General features: G+C 45.1%; 1 protein-coding gene across 8 annotated transcripts in view; it reads right to left on the bottom strand.

Annotated features, from left to right (window-relative positions):
* Positions 1 to 3,412: 3,412 nt before the first annotated feature.
* Positions 3,413 to 18,582, bottom strand: part of ADD1 (adducin 1) — a 116,768-nt gene continuing 101,598 nt past the window's right edge. For 3 of the 8 annotated variants that reach the window (XM_044295600.1, XM_044295607.1, XM_044295613.1), the window contains 4 exons: positions 15,690 to 15,846; positions 12,142 to 12,474; positions 10,895 to 10,987; positions 3,413 to 5,234 (listed from right to left, as the gene is read on the bottom strand). In XM_044295600.1, the coding sequence (XP_044151535.1) occupies positions 4,840 to 5,234; positions 10,895 to 10,987; positions 12,142 to 12,474; positions 15,690 to 15,846 (978 nt within the window). In that variant the 3' untranslated portion in view covers positions 3,413 to 4,839. Of the gene's footprint in view, positions 5,235 to 9,338; positions 9,374 to 10,894; positions 10,988 to 12,141; positions 12,475 to 15,689; positions 15,847 to 18,582 lie in introns of those variants that run through there. The other 5 variants (XM_044295621.1, XM_044295638.1, XM_044295631.1 and 2 more) reach the window with 4 other exon arrangements.

Raw genomic sequence — 18,582 nt, 5'->3', positions numbered from 1 at the left:
AGCAATTGTTCCTTCGAATGTTCGTTCCTGGTAATCCGCCACCGAACAAGCAAAACGCTCATTTTATCAGGTGATCCGTTCATTCGTACAGGCACATTAATAGTCTTTCCTGGGCAGCAGATGGTGCAGTGTAAGCGGCGATCTGCCGCCCAGAAACGCTAATTCTGTATGATCCCTCGTCCTCATACAGTGAAGGAGATCAGCCTCCTTTACTGAAGGAGCAGCTGTCGGGAAGGAACGCTTCCCTCCTAACAATCGGCTATAACATTGTGGGGTGTAAATTTCTGATCAATAACTTAAAGTAATTGCCCAGTTTGGAGCTCTGAAATGATAGGCATGTCAGTACCTAGAGAAGATGATTGCCGCTATTTATCTTATGATCAGCCTTTTTTTCTGTGCAATGTGGTAGTTAAATCAGACCTAACTTTAATTTTTGGGCTACCAAAAAGATTTTTATTTTTTTTTTTCACTTTTTTCTAAGGTAGACTGTCCAAAAAGTTTTGTTTTTTTTCACGATACCCCTTTATTCTTTAGATTTGCAAACTTACTGCAAAATAAATAAATAAAAAAACAACAGTTGCCCTTCTCTGTTGCTGGCCATTTCGATATATACAGTCCTGATCAAAAGTTTAAGACCACTTGAAAAATGGCAAAAAAAATAAATCATATTTTACATTGTTGGATCTTAACAAGGTTCCAAGTAGAGCTTCAACGTGCAACAAGAAGTAGTGGGAGTGAGACAAAACATTTTTTGAGCATTGTTGCATGTTGAAGCTCTACTTGGAACCTTGTTAAGATCCATCCATGCTAAATATTATTTTTTGCCATTTTTTAAGTGGTCTTAAACTTTTGATCAGGACTGTAATAGGTATATCGTTTGACATAAATGAGGAGGCTATGGTGACGGTGTGCATGATTTTGTTCACTTTTATTAGTGTGTGTATTATACATTTTTTTTTAACTTATGGGTGTATATATTTCTGTTACATAATGTTCCCTGAGAGGTCACACAAGCGCCATTTCTAGTGGAAAAAGAGAAGACAGGAGCAGTTATAAACCACTTCTCTCTTCGCCTTCATTGAAACCAATTAGAAACTAGATTGCAGGAGTGATTGTCGGCTCGACGGGGCAATGGTCTAGAATGGGCGCTTTCTCAGCTAATCATCGGCCCCTGTATAAAAGGGCCTTAGGAGAGGGGTGCATGGAGCACAAGATCAGTCCCACTGGAGGTAAAGTTGATCACCAGCAATAAGCTTCACATTAGACTGCAAATCAGGAGTTTAAACAAATTTATTTGTGAGTAAAATAAACAATACAAGGAAAGAAGAAGAAAAATAATACATGACCCTTGAAAAGTTTTAACACATTACCATTCTAAACGGTGATACAAAGACCTGGAATTCAAATCATTGGAATAAAAAATAAAAATGTATTTAAAAGTTATTTGTCAAACCAGAATATTTAAATGAGAATGAACTTCAGAGGGTCCTAAGGATTATTAGTCATGTGGTCAATGAGTTATCCATAGTGGGCAATCGTGCTCAGAGAAACTGATGGTTAGTGATGTCTTGTGTATTTATCTAGTAATATTTGTTTCATCAAAGTGCAATATTCTTCACATAGGTTTTTATTTGGAGAGTAATACAACATTTACCTCAAAGGATCCAGTTAACGTGTTTAGAGTATTGTGTTCAAAGCCTAAAACCTGACCAAACAGGAGTGACAGCCTATTACCCCAATATCCTACTCTCGTCTCATCTCAATCAAGAAGCTGAGATAGGAGGAGCTGTTTGGTGGCACTGGCACCGGGGTGCACTGTACCCCTCTGACATAGATGGCACAATCTGACCCAAGGCATGCAGCTCTCAAACTCCACTCCCCGCATCCTGGCTTCCTGCACTGCTGTGAGTGGCTGGAGTGGATTTAGGTGCAGCAGAGACTACTTTTTGCCAGATTGTTCCAACCGTGCCACATGATATGCAGTGTGCAGGGTAACACCCATCTGATTCTTCATTTGCAAACTGCTAGCAATTCAAAACTTCTAGCAGGAATAATAAAGGAACGGCAGAACACAGTCTTAAGAATAAATGCTTCAGAATTGTTAAAGTGCATCTGTCAGTCAATGTGTACCTATGACACTGGCTGACCTGCTACATGTGCTCTTGGCAGCTGAAGACATCGGTGTTGGTCCCATGTTCATATGTGCCCGCATTGCTGAGAAAAATTAGGTTTTATTATATTAGGAGCAAAGGGGGCGTTGTCGTTACTCTCTCAGCAACTGCTGCACCCTCTCTTTGAATGACAGGACCAGGCAGTGAAAAAGTCATCACACCTGGCCCTGCAGAGGGCGCAGCAGATGCAGAGAGCTGAGCCTCTAGGTGTAATGGTAACGCCCTCGTTGCTCCTAGAGGCTCATTTGCATATATTAAAACTTCATTTTTCTCAGCACTGAGGGACACATATGAACATGGGACCAACACAGACGCCTTCAGCTGCCAAGTGCACATGTAACAGGTCAGCCAGTGTCAGAAGCACAAAACTGCTAACAGATGCCCCATAAAAGGAGGATGCAAGTAGTTACTAAAACAGAGGGGACAAATCCTCTTTAATACTCTTTTCATCCTAAATATTATAATAAAAAAAAGCTACATAATAACTGAGTGTAACAGTTAATCTATAAATACAGCACCCACTAAATATCGGGGGCATGGTACATTGCTCGATAACTAGTGCCGTACAATCCCTGCACTTTGTTTAATTCACAGTTTTTCAAGGCTAAAAAAAGAGATGATAATCAGGAGACATCAGATTTCCAATAAAACAGAGATGAATGCAATCATGGAAGACTCAAGGCTTGCAAACATGCAAGCAGGCCTCAGCCGCGCTGTGGGATCCTTCATGTAAGAAACAAGGAAATCTCACCTTTGTAAAATGAACATTCCAGGTTATCGAAAGCAATATATATATAAAAAAAAAAAAAGATACAAGGACATCCATCCATCAACTCTGAAACAAAGATTATACCAAAACGTGTACCTGTGGCCTACATAGAGCCTAAGCTATCCAGTCTGTGGGGGGTTAATTCCTGCAGCCTATCAGAGTGCTAGGAACGTGCCAGGAAAAGGGGCTCAGTGATGGCACTAGCAAAGTGGTCTACAACCCAGACTTTGGGAAACGGAACTCCCAACATGCTGGCAGATCACCGGCTGATAGGTATAGTCTCAGGAAGAGCGGTCTGGCCCACAATATGGCTGCCTTTAGTGAAAGTGTAGGTGACAGGAACAAGCCTTAAAGGGGTTGTGCGAGAACGGAGGGTTTTTGGCAAACCTTCCCCCCCATTTAGCTGGACCTGTAAAGTAAAGATTAGTTCCCCGCTTCCATGCACCTCCTCCAGGCCGGTGATGCTCCACTGGGCGACCCTCGATGTCAACGTATGGTTTGACATCACCTCAGCCAATCACTGGCCGTTTCCCCTTGTGTCACGTGACAGTTGGTCATGATGTAAGGGGAGCCAGTCACCGCCGCAGCCAGAGATTGACTGAGGCAATGTCCAACCAGGGAGTCCATCGCAGGAGAAGAGGCAGGGAAACCGGTAAGTAATGCTTCCTTTACAGGGCCGGCCGAACCCCCCCCTCCCATTCTTTCGCAACCCCTTTAAATAAAACTGGTCATTAGTAAATGCAATGGTTTAACGCTCAGCATCGATATGGATCGTGTAGAAATGGCAGACCGAAGGTGCATTCACATTTTGGTTATTAAGACAATGCCACGCAGCCATCTTCCTATGGTAGCTGCTATACTTCCAACAGGAATGTATGTATGTATATGGTTTGCTATATGGAGCAAGAATTGGCCTATAGTTACAGAAGTGACTACCGAGCCCCAAATAGGAAAGGGCAGCTACCTACAGTCAGTGTGAACAGCTACTATGCTCAGGGATGCAACCTGTCCACCAATATACCGTGGTACTCCTATTTCAAAGCAGAATTTAGGATGAAAGCCCGCCATGTTTGATCGTAACGACATATGTCAGGGACTCCTATGTGTATGCAGTGAATACACCTTCAACTAAAAAAATAAAATAAATTCATATTCATCCATTAGAACAGGGAATGAAAAATAAAATAAAAGCTGCAGACAGATGGACGGGGGCGAAAGAAAAGTGGTCTAGGCAATTCATTCCATGTCTTTAAGGCAGCAGCAGTTCCTAGTGATATAAAAAGAACACAATGACGCTTGCAAATAGCCGTTATCAGCTATAATTAGTGAGCGAGAACAGAGTCGTCTCTGAATGCACTGAAATGTGAGCGGGCTGGCTAGGAAAGGGTTATTGGTAACACTGGAAGCAGCTCGGTGCACAGGGATGGGATGAATGCAGGCGCTGCCAGATAAAAAGGATCATGTTGCTTTAAGGGAAAGCTGTGCTGCGGGTTTAGGTCATTCCCCCCCTTGGTAGTGAAAGCAGAAGCCTGATATTTACAAGAGACATGCTAGGGGAAGCCATCTTCAGGGGTGGTTGGAGTGCAGTAAGTAATATACAAGCTAAAATAAAATAAAAAAGTAAAAAAAACAACAACAAAAAACCTGAAAAGTTAAAAGGACTGACGTCTGGTGGAGGAACATCTAGTGAACAGCTTGGAGTGACCAGCTGCTGAACATACAGGTTAGCACCTTACGTGGAAGGAGACATTTGCCTGGGTTAACCTTTTCACAGTCAAGCTACAACTAGCAGGTTCAGTGGGCATTCCTTTATGTAAAGAAAAGAAAAACTATACGATGGGTACATTCTAGTGGTTACTGAACTGACTCTCAGAAACATGACAGTGTCCCCGCAGCTCTTTAGGACTCGCTCTTCTTTTTGTTCTTCTTCAGGAAGGAAGGAGTGCGGAATTTCTTCTTCTTTTTGGAGGGGGATTTTCCTGGAGACTCGTCGCTGCCTGCCTCTGCCTGCGCTGTATCAGCTGGCTGGGCAGCGTCTGCCTGCGCTGCGTCCTCCGCTGCAGGCGGAGGCTCAATGTTCTGAGGTTCGGGTTCTTTAGGTTTTTCAGGAGAGGCGGCGGTCTCTGTGTCGATCTGCGGGGGTTCCTCCGCGGGAGCCTTTTCTTCTTCATTTGGTTTTGCAGGCGCTGGGAAGCAGAGGGATTCGGATGGCTCGTCTGGAGTAAGGTCGGGGAGAGTCTGCTTAAAGGTGGCGGCGTCACTGTCATCTCTGTAGGTCTGTTCGTGCTGAGATTCTGGAGAAGGAGCAAAAAAACGTATACAGATCAGTAATGGCCGCCGCTTTCTAGATTCAGTATAGGATAGGCGAGAAGCTCTGGAATGCTATTACACACTTGTGCACATTTAATGACCTCGTCAATCATGACTCATTACCAGGGTCATCATCAGGAGGAAACTACATGTTCTTCTTATAAACCGCGCACAAGAGAGGAAAAAGGAAGCCGTTTTATCTAAATTTGTCAGGAAGTGTGTAATACATTCACTATAAAAAAGGAAGAAGCCGACAACTCCCACCCGGTGTGTGTGTGTTAAAAGCCAGTTAAATGTTGTCAAATACAGAAAGAATACAGAAAGAGAATCATTTAGACGGGTCTTCGGATTACTAATTTGATATTAGAGACTTGTTAGGAATGACTAATAATTGGACACATGATGGGACTAAAAACTTAGGGAAAATATGGGGAGCATTAGAAATCATAGGAGATGCTGGGGCGTACTGAGACAGCGGAATGGTTGGCCACTCACAAGTAGACTGATCAAACGAGCGCTCACATTGGGTTCTCGGTGTACCATGATCTAACGCACTCAGGAACTGATGCCTCCTCAACAGTGCTTCTAGTAACTACTATGAAACAGAAAGCGCCTGAGGGGAACCGAGACAGAACTGACCGCTTAGTTTTCTGAGATTGTGTATATACATCTGGTGCATCAGCTGTGATGCTGGAAGTCAAATAGCGCCAGATAGGAAAAAACACTGCATGCTCAGTTTTTCTGTCTGGCGCCATCAATGTCCAGACTCTGGATCTGTGCACCGACACGCAGCACACATATCAGTTGTGTCTGGCTCCCAACATAAGGGCTCATGCACATGAACGCTTGATGGTCGGGCCCGTGCTGCAGACCGCAAATGCAGGGGCAGCGACCGTATGGGTTCTACGATCTGCACCGCAAAAAAGTAGTGCATGGCGGGACGGACATAAACCCCACAGAAGCGGGTTCCATGCCTCCGTTACGCACCACACCTTCTGGATTGCAGACCTATTCAAGTGAATGGGTCCGCATCAGTGATGCGGTGCAAAAATGTCTGGGGCCCGTATTTTGTGGACCCGCAATACGGGCACAGCGGCATACGCTCGTGTGCATGAGCCCTAAAACAACTGGCTGGGCACAACTGAAGGTAGACTAAACACAGCATCTGCGAAATGGCATGGCTATATGGTTTGTGGAGAGGTACGTCACGTTTTTAGGCACATTGAAAGCATATTCCAGCTCTGCCTATACAGTGAACCTCGTTAAAGCACTCTTCCACTTGAGTGGGCTGCTGGAAAGGGTTACTAGTAATTACTGGAGTCTGTAGGAGCCTAGTGTATAGAAATGGGATCAGCGCAAGACTGCAGAAGTGCTGACTCCACTGAAACGCAGCAAGATCACTCATCTGGCTCCAATAAGAGCCCCCCCGTATTACAAAGTGCTGTCCAACGAAGATGGATCATACTGGAGGGCCATAAATAACCCATACTTATTGTATAATAAAACTGACAGATTACTTAATATGCACTCCGTACAATTTTAAGCTCTGTTTGCTGTCACTGAATTGGAACATGAAGGCTAGGGCTCCATGTAGACTTTCTAGCTACAGTACAAAAGAATACAAAGAGTTGTAGGACATCTTCTGGACAGCAGCTGTCTCCATGTAGACCTATCCAACTGACAGCGCACCTGGACAGGAAAGGTTTTCACTCTCTGGATGCAAGCATGCTGCGGTTTGCTCTCCGGTATGAGAACGGAACGGAATGCATTTTGGTGCATTCCGTTCTGTTCAGTTACACTTTGTCCCCATTGACAATGAATGGGGACAAAACAGAAGAGTTTGTTTTCTTTTATCGAGACCCGATGACGGATGTCAATACTGGAAAACATTAACGCTAGTGTGAAAGTAGCCTTATGCCTGTTTCCAGGAGTAAATGTTAGTAAACTTGCTGTCGCTGATGTCCTGGCCCCATCACACTCAAGAGGAGAGGACCATACTTTGTCCCATGGCAGTTTAAAAAGTTGTCTTGTTTCATAGCACAGGCAAGAAGAGCCCAGGGGAAGACGTGGCCGGTGCTAGGAAACCAATAAAAAAGGGGCAGGATTTGGTCACGGCAACCATGACTTTAGCCAATATGGTGCCAGCCTGCTGGACTTCAGGAGCGGTGAATAAAGAGGATTCTCACTGCTCTCGGGAGACATAAGAACACCATCAGGGACAACATGAGCCAACTGTTAAAAATGCTCCAGGTGGTTTGGAGGCCAATTTTGGGCCAGGAAGTTCCCTTCAAGCTAATGAATAACAGTGGCCTGACATAGCTGTAGAAGTGAGAGCACCCGAACTGGTCAATTACTGTATGTATAGTCCTAAGGCTAGGTTACTGCTTTAAAATTCCAGTACTCTTCTCTGGCATAGGAACTCAATACCGGAATCGCCAGATCTGACATTACATTATGGTATGAGAGCAGATGTAGGATCCTGCTAGCCTATGGCGTTCACCCAATGGTTCTTTTAAATGGAATGTGTTATCAGAAAATGTCCTATTGATTAAGTCATGTTTTTATGTTAAACACATTTTTTTTCCCATAATCCAGCAGTTTTCACACTGGGCACTGGGCCTAACAGATCACGATTTCCTGTTCTGCACAGGTAACTTTTCAGTAGCCATCTCATCCATCACCACAGGAAGAATTACAATGACAAACACCTCGAAAAGTCAAAAAATAATAAATCTGTTCAGCATAAAAACATAATTTAAACAATAGGTAATTTTCTGATGACACATTCCCTTTAAGAGCGGCCGAAACCAAGAACATTCCATCGTCGAGACTGGCACATCATGTGCCTTGGAGGCTGAACAAATAACACATACCCACTAACAAAAGAATTTGGTCCTCGAAGTAATTCCAGTCACTACATGGTCAATAAAGCAGGTTCTTCTCTCTACCTAATCCTTCTAATGCTGCAGTGGTCCCCCGCGGGTCTCCGATTACATCCTGGGATCGACATCGCTGAGGCCAGTGATTTGGCATGTCAGCTTTCCTGTTCTGTTGTGGTCGTCAATATAAATTTGCATGACCATGAGTGCAGTTGTTACTATACTGGGTGGGATGGAACGGTTGCTGTAAAAGCAGTGTCACGGCCTACAAAACGACGGCAGGTCACACCAAAAGGGACTGTGGTGCACGTCGCCGCGCGGCCCTCTACTTAGGCGAGGGCGGTGCTGCATGCCCCCAATAATTCCCTATGGGTCGATATACCCGTCACTGCCGCACACAAACTACTCCCCCTGTCGAGAACTCTTCTCTAAGGCTGGATTCAGATGAGCAAAGTTAAACTCGTCCATGTTCTGGCTGGGAGACACAGATGAGTATAAAATGGGTTGTCCAGGCTTTTACCATTAACGACCTATCCTCAGGATAGGTTATCAATATCAGAGCGGCGGGGGTCCGATACCTGCCAATCAGCTGTATGGGGAGACGGTTCGCACGTGCCGTCTCCCTTCTCTCTTCCTGTCCGCTGATGCTGTCCCACAGACATACAGCGGCAAGCAGGAAGAGAGAAGGCACGAGCCATCTCCTCAAACAGCTGATCGGCGAGGGACCCCCGCTGATCTGATATTGATGACCTACCCTGAGGAAAGGTCATCAATAGAAAAAGCCCGGTCTTTAAAAACAGACCACATATGGATGGCGGCCACATTTTTGCACAAACCCATTCACTTGAGTGAATGAGTCTGGCGGGAAAAAAAAAAAATCGGAGCCGGATGCTGCGATTTTCTGCACGGGGCCAGTGGTGCCTGGAGAAAATCGCTTGTGTGTACTGACCCACAAGTCAGTGCTCAGTCCGATTCTAAACTCTAAACTTATTTGTCTGAATGAGGCCAAAAGGTTAACTGGCTAACCTCTAACACTGTTGACTAGATAAGGAGTTTGCCCTTATTCACATCTAAATCCTTGGTTTCTTTGCAGGTAGTTAATTAAAAAATTAAAAACAGAGATGCGATAGAATGAAGCAAAGCACACAAGGATCTGAGGAAGAAGTAAAGGAGAAAGGGAATAGGATTGAAAGAATGAGATGATACTTACTATGGTAACAGGTATTCTTTAGCATATCCATCTCCTGTTTGTTTGGCAGCCACAAGAAAAAAAAAAAAAGCACAAGTGGAAAAAAAAGTCGAATGCATTCATTGAAGATGTTTTATAGTCAAATGAATAGCTGGCAACAATCTTGAGATGATATAGGCGGGAAGTGCAGAGGTGAACGCAGAGTACTCACAGACGTATGACCTCAACATGGAGGGGGCAGGGGGGCACACACAACAGTGCTGACAGAAGGGCAGCCCGAGAGGATGAGGCTCTTCAATGTCTACATATATGGCACTTATCTTAGCCTAGGACATAGGACTTATGAATCGGACATACTCTCACGCATGGATTTCTTTTGGGATAAGTCTGGCTAGAGAGCCTATGGGTAATATCAGATGTGTAAGTTGGGAGGATTTCCCAGCATATACACCCATCGCAGAGGCAAAAAGTGAAGTGTGAAATTAGCCTTAATTACCAGTATATGCAATAAAACACTACATAAGGAACCTAGAATTACAAGGTAACCAACAGAAATTTACTTGAAGGGGTATTCCAATTTACAGACCTTTTACAAGTGGCCACTTACTTTTTCCCTGCTTGGTTCCAGTTCAGATGCTCACAGTCCCAGGACTGTACACATCCGGCTGGGGTCACGTGAGCCGTTGCAGTGATGTGTCCGCAAGCAGCATTTCACTGCTGAGGACAGCGGTCGGCCACAGCAACGTGCGTGACCCCTTGCACATGTGTAGGCCTGGAACTGGGAGCATCTGTGCTGGAACCGAGCAGGTGAGTGGATTTCTCCGTTTAGGAACAGCAACATATTAAGAAGTTCATAAAAGCTGGAATACCCCTTTAATCTAAAATACTCTAAGGCCGAATGCACACGGCCGTGGAACACGTATTGTGTATTACTGTAGTGCAGAGGCGGCACGAAGCGCACGGCGTCATAGCAACCAATGACACCGTGCTCTCCCGCACTCAGCAGGAATCCAGGCCGGGATACCACGGACCGCTCACGTGCATTCGGCCTAATAGTCAGGACACTGACAACAGTCGTTTGCAGCCATTAACTCTGGAACAACCTGATGGGGCAGAATCTCACGAGGTTGTGGCAAGTGTGGGCAGAAGGAGAGGTTACAGTGCAGCTACCTATGAAGTTATTCTCCAATGTATCATATTTGGACTCCCAGAAAGATGATTTTTTAAATTGACATATGACTGATGCACTAGAAGACGTGTAGGTTCTCATGGATTCTGCAGCCCTATGTAATGTAGGAAGAGCAGATGCACCTGGCACTGACCCTTCCGGAGGTGGTGTCTTTACCCAAAATTACAGATTTACACACATTACAGATTAGAACGACATTGTGCATTCTCCCGAATGCCAGACATAAAAAAAAAAAAAAAAAAAAAACACGGAACTTTGACAAATACACATTTGATAACAGAAGATTTTTACTACTTCATATTCTGCTTCTCTAATATTTATAGCAGCGGCGGTCTCGGTAACACGGCATGGTGACCGATCATATACTAGGAGCTGCGGCGGACATACCTTCCTCTTGCTTAATAGGAGTGCTAGGGGGTGTGCGGGTTTGAGAATGTTCAGGGGGGATATCCTTCTGTTCTGTCAATTCTTCTGGGGGTCCTAAGGACATAAGAATATTTATTATGGAAGAGTATATATATTAAAATAAAATATCTGCACATCATTGACCGACAACTTCCAGACACCAAAAATCTCCAGGAATTTTTTTTTTTAAAAAAAGCTAATTTAATTACCAAGTACAAAACATGTAAAAGTGGTTTAGTGCTCGGTGCTTAATTATTACAGGCCCAGTGCCGGTACCTCCTCGGCAGTTATACCCCTGTAACACTTCTTGGGCTACGTCCACATCTGTGGTTGTAATTCCTGTATTCTCTTCTGGCATAGGAACAGAATACTGGAATTAATGTACCCAACGTACGCTGGATCCCATTTACTATAATGGGGTCGGCTGGGTTTCCACCATAAATACAGTATTTTCCAGAAGAAAGCCAGTATTCATTATAGTGAATAGGATCTGGCATATGTTATATATTGGATATGGCAATTCCAGTATTCTGTTCCCATGCCAGAACAGAATTAGAAAATTACAACCGCAGATGTGGATGTAGCCAAACCTGTGCTCCAGGCTCGTTCAGCTTCTTCTTGGGGACATTGTGTGGATCCAAATCATCTTCCGAATCAAATGTGCATAAAATTACACCTAATGGCAAGGATTCAAACCAACTTGGAAATGAACGATGATTTGGATCCACCTAACACCCCAATGCCTAGGAAGGGTAGTCCCGAAATGAAGTCCAGGCCTCGGATCTGTATCTTCTTGTAGACAATTGTGTCATTTTGTAAAAGTTTTGGTCTTCCAAGGATTTGAGCACTTACAGAAACCGTCAAACATGTACTCATTTTAGTAAAAGGGAAAACTTTCCAACATACATCCTGACATTCACAGCAGTGACCAGTTTTTTGTTTTCACGTGGAATTTTTTGGGGTCTAGAAGAATATAAACAAGATTGAACATCATGACAAATTAATTAACCATCACCAAGATTAGAAGAAAAAAAAAAGTATGGCTGCGCCAGAACCAAGACACAGAATAGACGTTGTGCGGGACACTTTGTGATTAATATTGTAGATCACCAAGGAAAAAAATCAGTTCACTTTTATTGAAGGTGATTTAGTAAAGATTTTGGAAACTGCTGTTAACGTCACCGAGAGATTCCCCACACCAGATTCCCCAGAGCTCCTGGTGGATATACCTGCAGAACCAGGCACAAGAATCGGACTGATGTTGAGAGCTCGGATGACAGCCGTGTGAAACTCTATGTGGGGAGACTCCGTTTCGTTTGTCTTTCCTATAGAACCATCCATGTCCTCCTCTAACTTTGGAGTAGACACCTCAATCACTGGTAAACTGCCACATTCTTTGATCACTTCTTCGGATACATCTGGTGGCAGAACCTTGGCCTGACCCGACGGATTCTGAACTTTGACCAACTCTACTTGAGCATGTGCAGAACTTCTACCGGGACTTTTCAGGTCGGTACACGGCGATTGATCCTCCATGACTCCACTACTTGGGATGGAGGCAGCTAGGATTTACATACATAGGGTAAACGCTATTGACACACCAATTACACAATATCATCAAAACTAATTGACTATAATCTGAGCAGTAATGAACAAGGAATATTGCTCTGGAGAGAACACTTCACCAAGCCCATTACTAGGGCAGAAGAGCAGAGAATTTCGGGTTATCGAAGAATCCCGTTATTGATTCTAAATTCCGTTATGGTCCGTAGTAGCGGAATCCATAACGGGGTTCTTCGATAACCTGAACTTTAGATGCCGAACTTAAACACAAGTTCGCTCAACACTACTCACCATAAATTAGGTGCATCTTCAGGCAGTCCATGCACCTAGATTGAAATCCACTTCAGCTCGTAGCTGTCATTTTTGCAAAATAAACAAAGAAAAAAGGGCAAGGACGGCATAGAAATGCCCCTCGTGTCTAAATGTAGGAGCAAAGGAGTTTAAGTAAAAAAAAAAACATTATTGTCATTTTTCCATCAACAAAGTCATGGGGGCTTTTTTTTGTGGGAGGGGTTGTAAGGTTTTTTTGGGCTAAACTTTTGACACCATACATGGTGTTTTAGGCTACTTTCACACCGGCGTTTTTGCTGGGGATTGCCATTAGCAGCGGACCACAAGAGCAGGATCTGCCCCCCCCCCAGTATAGATGCACCACTGCATATGGGGTTGCGCACTTCCTCCTTTTCATTACCACGCCAATTTGTAGTTTGTATTTTGAGTTTTTTGGAGGTGTATAAACTCCTAGTCTGAATGTGCCTTTATTTCCATCCACAAGCAGCATTCAGGTGCACATGTGAGGCCTGGGCTATATCAGCCAGTCTTGGGTGGGGCTCAGAGCTCTTTGCCTCCTCCTATTGTATGCATGGTCACATGCTGGAGGTTACTGGGAGATTGCTTTGAGTCGGATCTTGCGCTCCTGTAATTCGCCCACTGGCTCCTGGTATTGCCCATACGGCCCAGGTAGGTTTAGCGTTAGGTCCCGAGCTACTTGAGAAACCTTGGCGTGGTGCTCGGGCTCAGACATATCCTCACGTAGGACATGTTGGCTAATCTCTCAATTTTAACACCAGTTTGAGGGCTTAGTAAGAACGCAGAGTGCACCTGTCTTTGTTTTTGTTATATTATATATACAGTTTTCTATTGTGTCAGAAAAAACTGATCCGTCCCCATTGACTTACATTGTGAGTAAGGACGGATCCGTCTTGCTCTGTACCACATTGCGGACAGAAAAAAAGCTACTTACAGCGTTATTCTGTCCGCCATGGGGACGCAACCAAACGGAAGGGAATGCATTCTGCTGCACCCAGTTTCATCCCCAATGACAATGAATGGGGACAAAACTGAAGCGTTTTTCCCCCGCTATTGAGATCCTATGACGGATTTCAATAGCATAAAGAGAAAGCGCAAGTGTGAAAGTAGCCTTAAGTAAAGTGCCATTTTTTTTCTATGGCGATATAATTTTTTTCATTTTCTTTTTTGTTTGGGAGAGATTTTTGGTTCTATTAAAGGGTTTCTACCACTTCGGTGTCACATATTTAGCTGTCAGACACTAGCGATCCGCTAGTGTCTGCTCTGCCCAACCATCCTAATATAATTGCTTTTGGGGCAGCCGTTTTGCTAAAAAAAGAACTTTTATTAATATGCTAATGAGCCTCTAGGTGCTATGGGGGCGTCATTAGCACCTAGAGGCTCCGTCTACCTTCAGAAACTGCTGCCGCCCAGCGCGTCCCTCCAGCCCGCCCATCTCCTCCTGAATGCGATCCTCCTTGTGAGCGCCTGTATTCGGCGCATGCGCAGTGAATGTCTGACAGCTTCCCTGCTCAGACATCTCCACTGCGCCTGTTCCTCGGAGCACTATGGCGTCATCGCGCAGGCGCAGTGGAGATGTCTGAGCAAGGAAGCGGTCAGACATTCACTGCACATGCGCAGAATACATACGCTCACAAGGAGGATCGCATTCAGGAGGAGATGGGCGGGCTGGAGGGACGCGCTGGGCGGCGGCAGTTTCTGAAGGTAGACTGAGCCTCTAGGTGCTAATGACGCCCCCATAGCACCTAGAGGCTCATTAGCATATTAATAAAAGTTCTTTTTTTAGCAAAACGGCTGCCCCAAAAGCAATTATATTAGGATGGTTGGGCAGAGCAGACACTAGCGGATCGCTAGTGTCTGACAGCTAAATATGTGCAGCGAAGTGATAGAAACCCTTTAAATGTTAAAGTGCTTCTCCTCACTTTTCTTTTTTGTCCCGCTAGGGTTCTAGAAACAGCAATCCTTTGGTGGCTTATATAATTTTCTGGAACACCAAGTATTGATCACTGCCTATTAGTGTTAGGTCCATTTTTTCACGGATCCGTTGTTCAGTATCAGTTTTTTTCCCCCCTCTGATTTAAGTCCTCTTCCTTTCAGTTATTCCACAAAACATATCCGTATGCGATCTGTTTTTGCAGATCAGAAACAGTAACTTATTAATCACCAAACACATGAGCAATATGGGCTGGGCATAGCGTTTCTACAGTATAGATCCGCGAAATACGAATGACACACGGATGTGTTCTGTGTGCGTTCCATATTTTTTGCTGAATCATTGACTTGAATGGGGCTTCAGACCGTGATTTGCGGACAATAATAGTACAAGCACTACTTTTTAGCGAAACAGAATGCACAAGGAGTACCTTCCATTGTTTTTGCGGACCCATTGAAGTGAATGGTTCCGCAAAAAAAAAAAAAAAGGAACGGAACGGAACCCGAATGAAAATACGTTTGTGTGCATGAGCCCTTACAGGCAGATACTGATGGCAGAACAAGGGCCTTTAACCACCTTTGCAGGGCACAGATGAGCTGGCAGAGACAACTCTGGTTCTAGCCGCTGCAGCGATATAATGGCTGTGTATCAGAGCTCCTGTGCCATTCACTGGATGCATCATTACCTCCTATGTAGATAAGAACACCCCAATGTCTTTGATGCACTGAGATAACTGAATATTGCATGTAATTGCTTAAGATTATGCACAATATCTGAATTTTTGTTCTCATCCGTCCCACTGATGAATCAAAAGAAGCCTGCGCTACAAAAAAAAAATAAGTATTAAAAAACCCCCTCCAGTATAGGAAATGCCTGTACGTGTACTTTGTTTCCTTTACACAGCGCACGTCATTTCATCTTGTACAATGCCGCCACATTTATGTGCATCATTCAGTGCATTCAGGAACAAACCTTCAGCATCTTTCTGCTTGCGCTCCACTTCCTGCCGATACTCTTCCAGCTCTCGGTCCGTCAGTTTGTTGAAGGGATTTGGCCCGGCTGTGCTGATTATGACCCTTGGCTGGTACTCTTTCTCAATAATTGCTTTTGAAGCTGTAATCAGCTCTCCCTGGAAAAGTTTTAAAGGAGAGTAACGCGTTTAAAATCACTGCATACAATTAGGCGATAGAAATAATAATCAGCGCAACTGTCAATCAAGAAAGATATAATTTAAAACAGAACTGCATGTAAAGCCTTTGTGTCCAGGATGCTGCTGCTGTCACTAGCTCTCATGTACCAGCACAGCTTCATTCCTGGACTGATTTCTCTTTCTACATATCACGAGAGAGATCTGCTCTCTCATATACTGACTGTCACTGAAGCTGCGGAGTGTGCGATTCTATTCTCCCTGCTGTTGTGAATGCTCTCCTCCTCCCCAAACTAATAGACTACTGTATGCGATTCAGTCCCCTGCAGACTGCCATTATTGTGCTTTCCTCCCAATCTATACTGTGATGCAATACAGCCATGTGATCTGCCCTCAATGAGTTCCCCACACTGATCAGTTGTGTACAACCTCCTGCCCCTCGCTGCTGAAAGCTTCAAAGGCACATGAACATATTTTTTTCACTGTCTGTTCTGTTTTTTCTGCGGCCACCATGCAGAATCATTCACTTTAATGAGGCAGCAAAAAAATAAATAAAATGGAAATGACTGTTCTATTAGGGGCCAGCTGTTCCGTTCTTCAAAATGTGGAATGCACACGGCTGGTATCAGTGTTTTGCGGATCCGCAATTTGCAGACCACAAAACATCCAACGGTCATGTGCATGAACCCTTACACCTAGAGATGGGGTGGGGTACAGCAGAGAGCACTTACACAGCCAATGTCAAAAGCAGCAGTACTAATAACTAAGTGAAAGAGTTACACACACTCTACACCAGCAAAATAGTAGGCCATTTCTATGCAGATTGCCTAAAGGAATATTCCAGTGGCTATGTTATCCCCTATCCACAGGATAGGAGATAACTATTAGATCAGTGGGGTTCTACTGCCTGGACCCACAATGATCATGAGATATGGGGGGCCCCCCATACTCCTCAGAGCCCCCTGAAATGAAAAGAGCGGCTGGCCTAACTTGTAACAACTGGAATACCCCTTTAATTTTGCATTTAAGAAGCAAATGAACAATGGAAAAAACAAATAATTGGTGCAATGGTTTCCAAAGCCCTTAAAAACAGGGTGAATTTGCAGCGGGATATCAGAGCCACCATCCTTGTATGCGACGCGTCCAGCAAATCTACCACATATAATCAAATTTCTCTTGGGCTTGCAATCCACCAGTAATTGTAAGCCATGTAATTAATTTACGTGTATCCTAACATGTATAAGCTGCACATATAGTATGTTTGGCCCGGGACATTTAGTATCCTTATGACTGTTACAGAATGGGTGACAAGGAAAAAAGAAATACAGTAAAAAAGAAGGCAATGCGTTAAAGGAGTTGTCTAGGTTCTAGATATTTATGAGCCATCCTAAGGGTATATATTGATGGGGTCTGATACCAGGCACCCCGCTGATCAGCTGTGACCCGGCATGGCCAGGAGACAGCAGGGTTATAGCATATGATTCAGATGAAGATGGTTCATCACTATCTAGAACCCAGAAAGGTCCATTAGCGATTAACATAAAACATCCCTTTATCATTCAGTCAGTATTCACGTGGATGCGTCTGACTGTTTAGTCTGAACAGTATTTTAGCAAACTGTTATAGGTCCAGCTTCTGAGTGGTAGCCGCAACTTTTTGTCAAGATTATACTCTGAGAATGCAGGTAAAGGAGAAGTGTACTTCATCACTGCATGTAGGTGAGAACTAGGGCTGGGCGGTTCATTGAAAAATAATCAGACTGCATAAAAATTTGGGTTAAGTCAACATTAAATTGGCCATGTCAACTATTTCAATTATTCTGGTTACAGCTGGCGCTGCTCTACTCAGAGTTTCCCTTCCTCTGCTCTTTAGATGGTTGTCAGGCTCCTCCCTCCACCGATCCAACCCTACCGAGGGGGTGCACCCTCCACCGATCCAACCCTACCGAGGGGGTGCACCCTCTCCACCGATCCAACCCTACCTGCACCCTCTCCACCGATCCAACCCTACCTGCACCCCCTCCACCGATCCAACCCTACCTGCACCCCCTCCACCGATCCAACCCTACCTGCACCCCCTCCACCGATCCAACCCTACCTGCACCCCCTCCACCGATCCAACCCTACCTGCACCCCCTCCACCGATCCAACCCTACCTGCACCCCCTCCACCGATCCAACCCTACCTGCACCCCCTCCACCGATCCAACCCTACCTGCACCCCCTCCACCGATCCAACCCTACCTGCACCCCCTCCACCGATCCAACCCTACCTGCACCCCCTCCACCGATCCAACCCTACCTGCACCCCCTCCACCGATCCAACCCTACCTGCACCCCCTCCACCGATCCAACCCTACCTGCACCCCCTCCACCGATCCAACCCTACCTGCACCCCCTCCACCGATCCAACCCTACCTGCACCCCCTCCACCGATCCAACCCTACGATCCAACCGTACCTGCACCCCCTCCACCGATCCAACCGTACCTGCACCCCCTCCACCGATCCAACCGTACCTGCACCCCCTCCACCGATCCAACCGTACCTGCACCCCCTCCACCGATCCAACCGTACCTGCACCCCCTCCACCGATCCAACCGTACCTGCACCCCCTCCACCGATCCAACCGTACCTGCACCCCCTCCACCGATCCAACCGTACCTGCACCCCCTCCACCGATCCAACCGTAGCTGCACCCCCTCCACGATCCAACCGTAC

Source organism: Bufo gargarizans, chromosome 1 (assembly GCF_014858855.1).
Source record: "Bufo gargarizans isolate SCDJY-AF-19 chromosome 1, ASM1485885v1, whole genome shotgun sequence".
Lineage (NCBI taxonomy): Eukaryota > Metazoa > Chordata > Amphibia > Anura > Bufonidae > Bufo > Bufo gargarizans.
The sequence above is the reverse complement of the archived record's forward strand: the minus strand, read 5'-3'. Positions and strand labels throughout refer to the sequence as shown.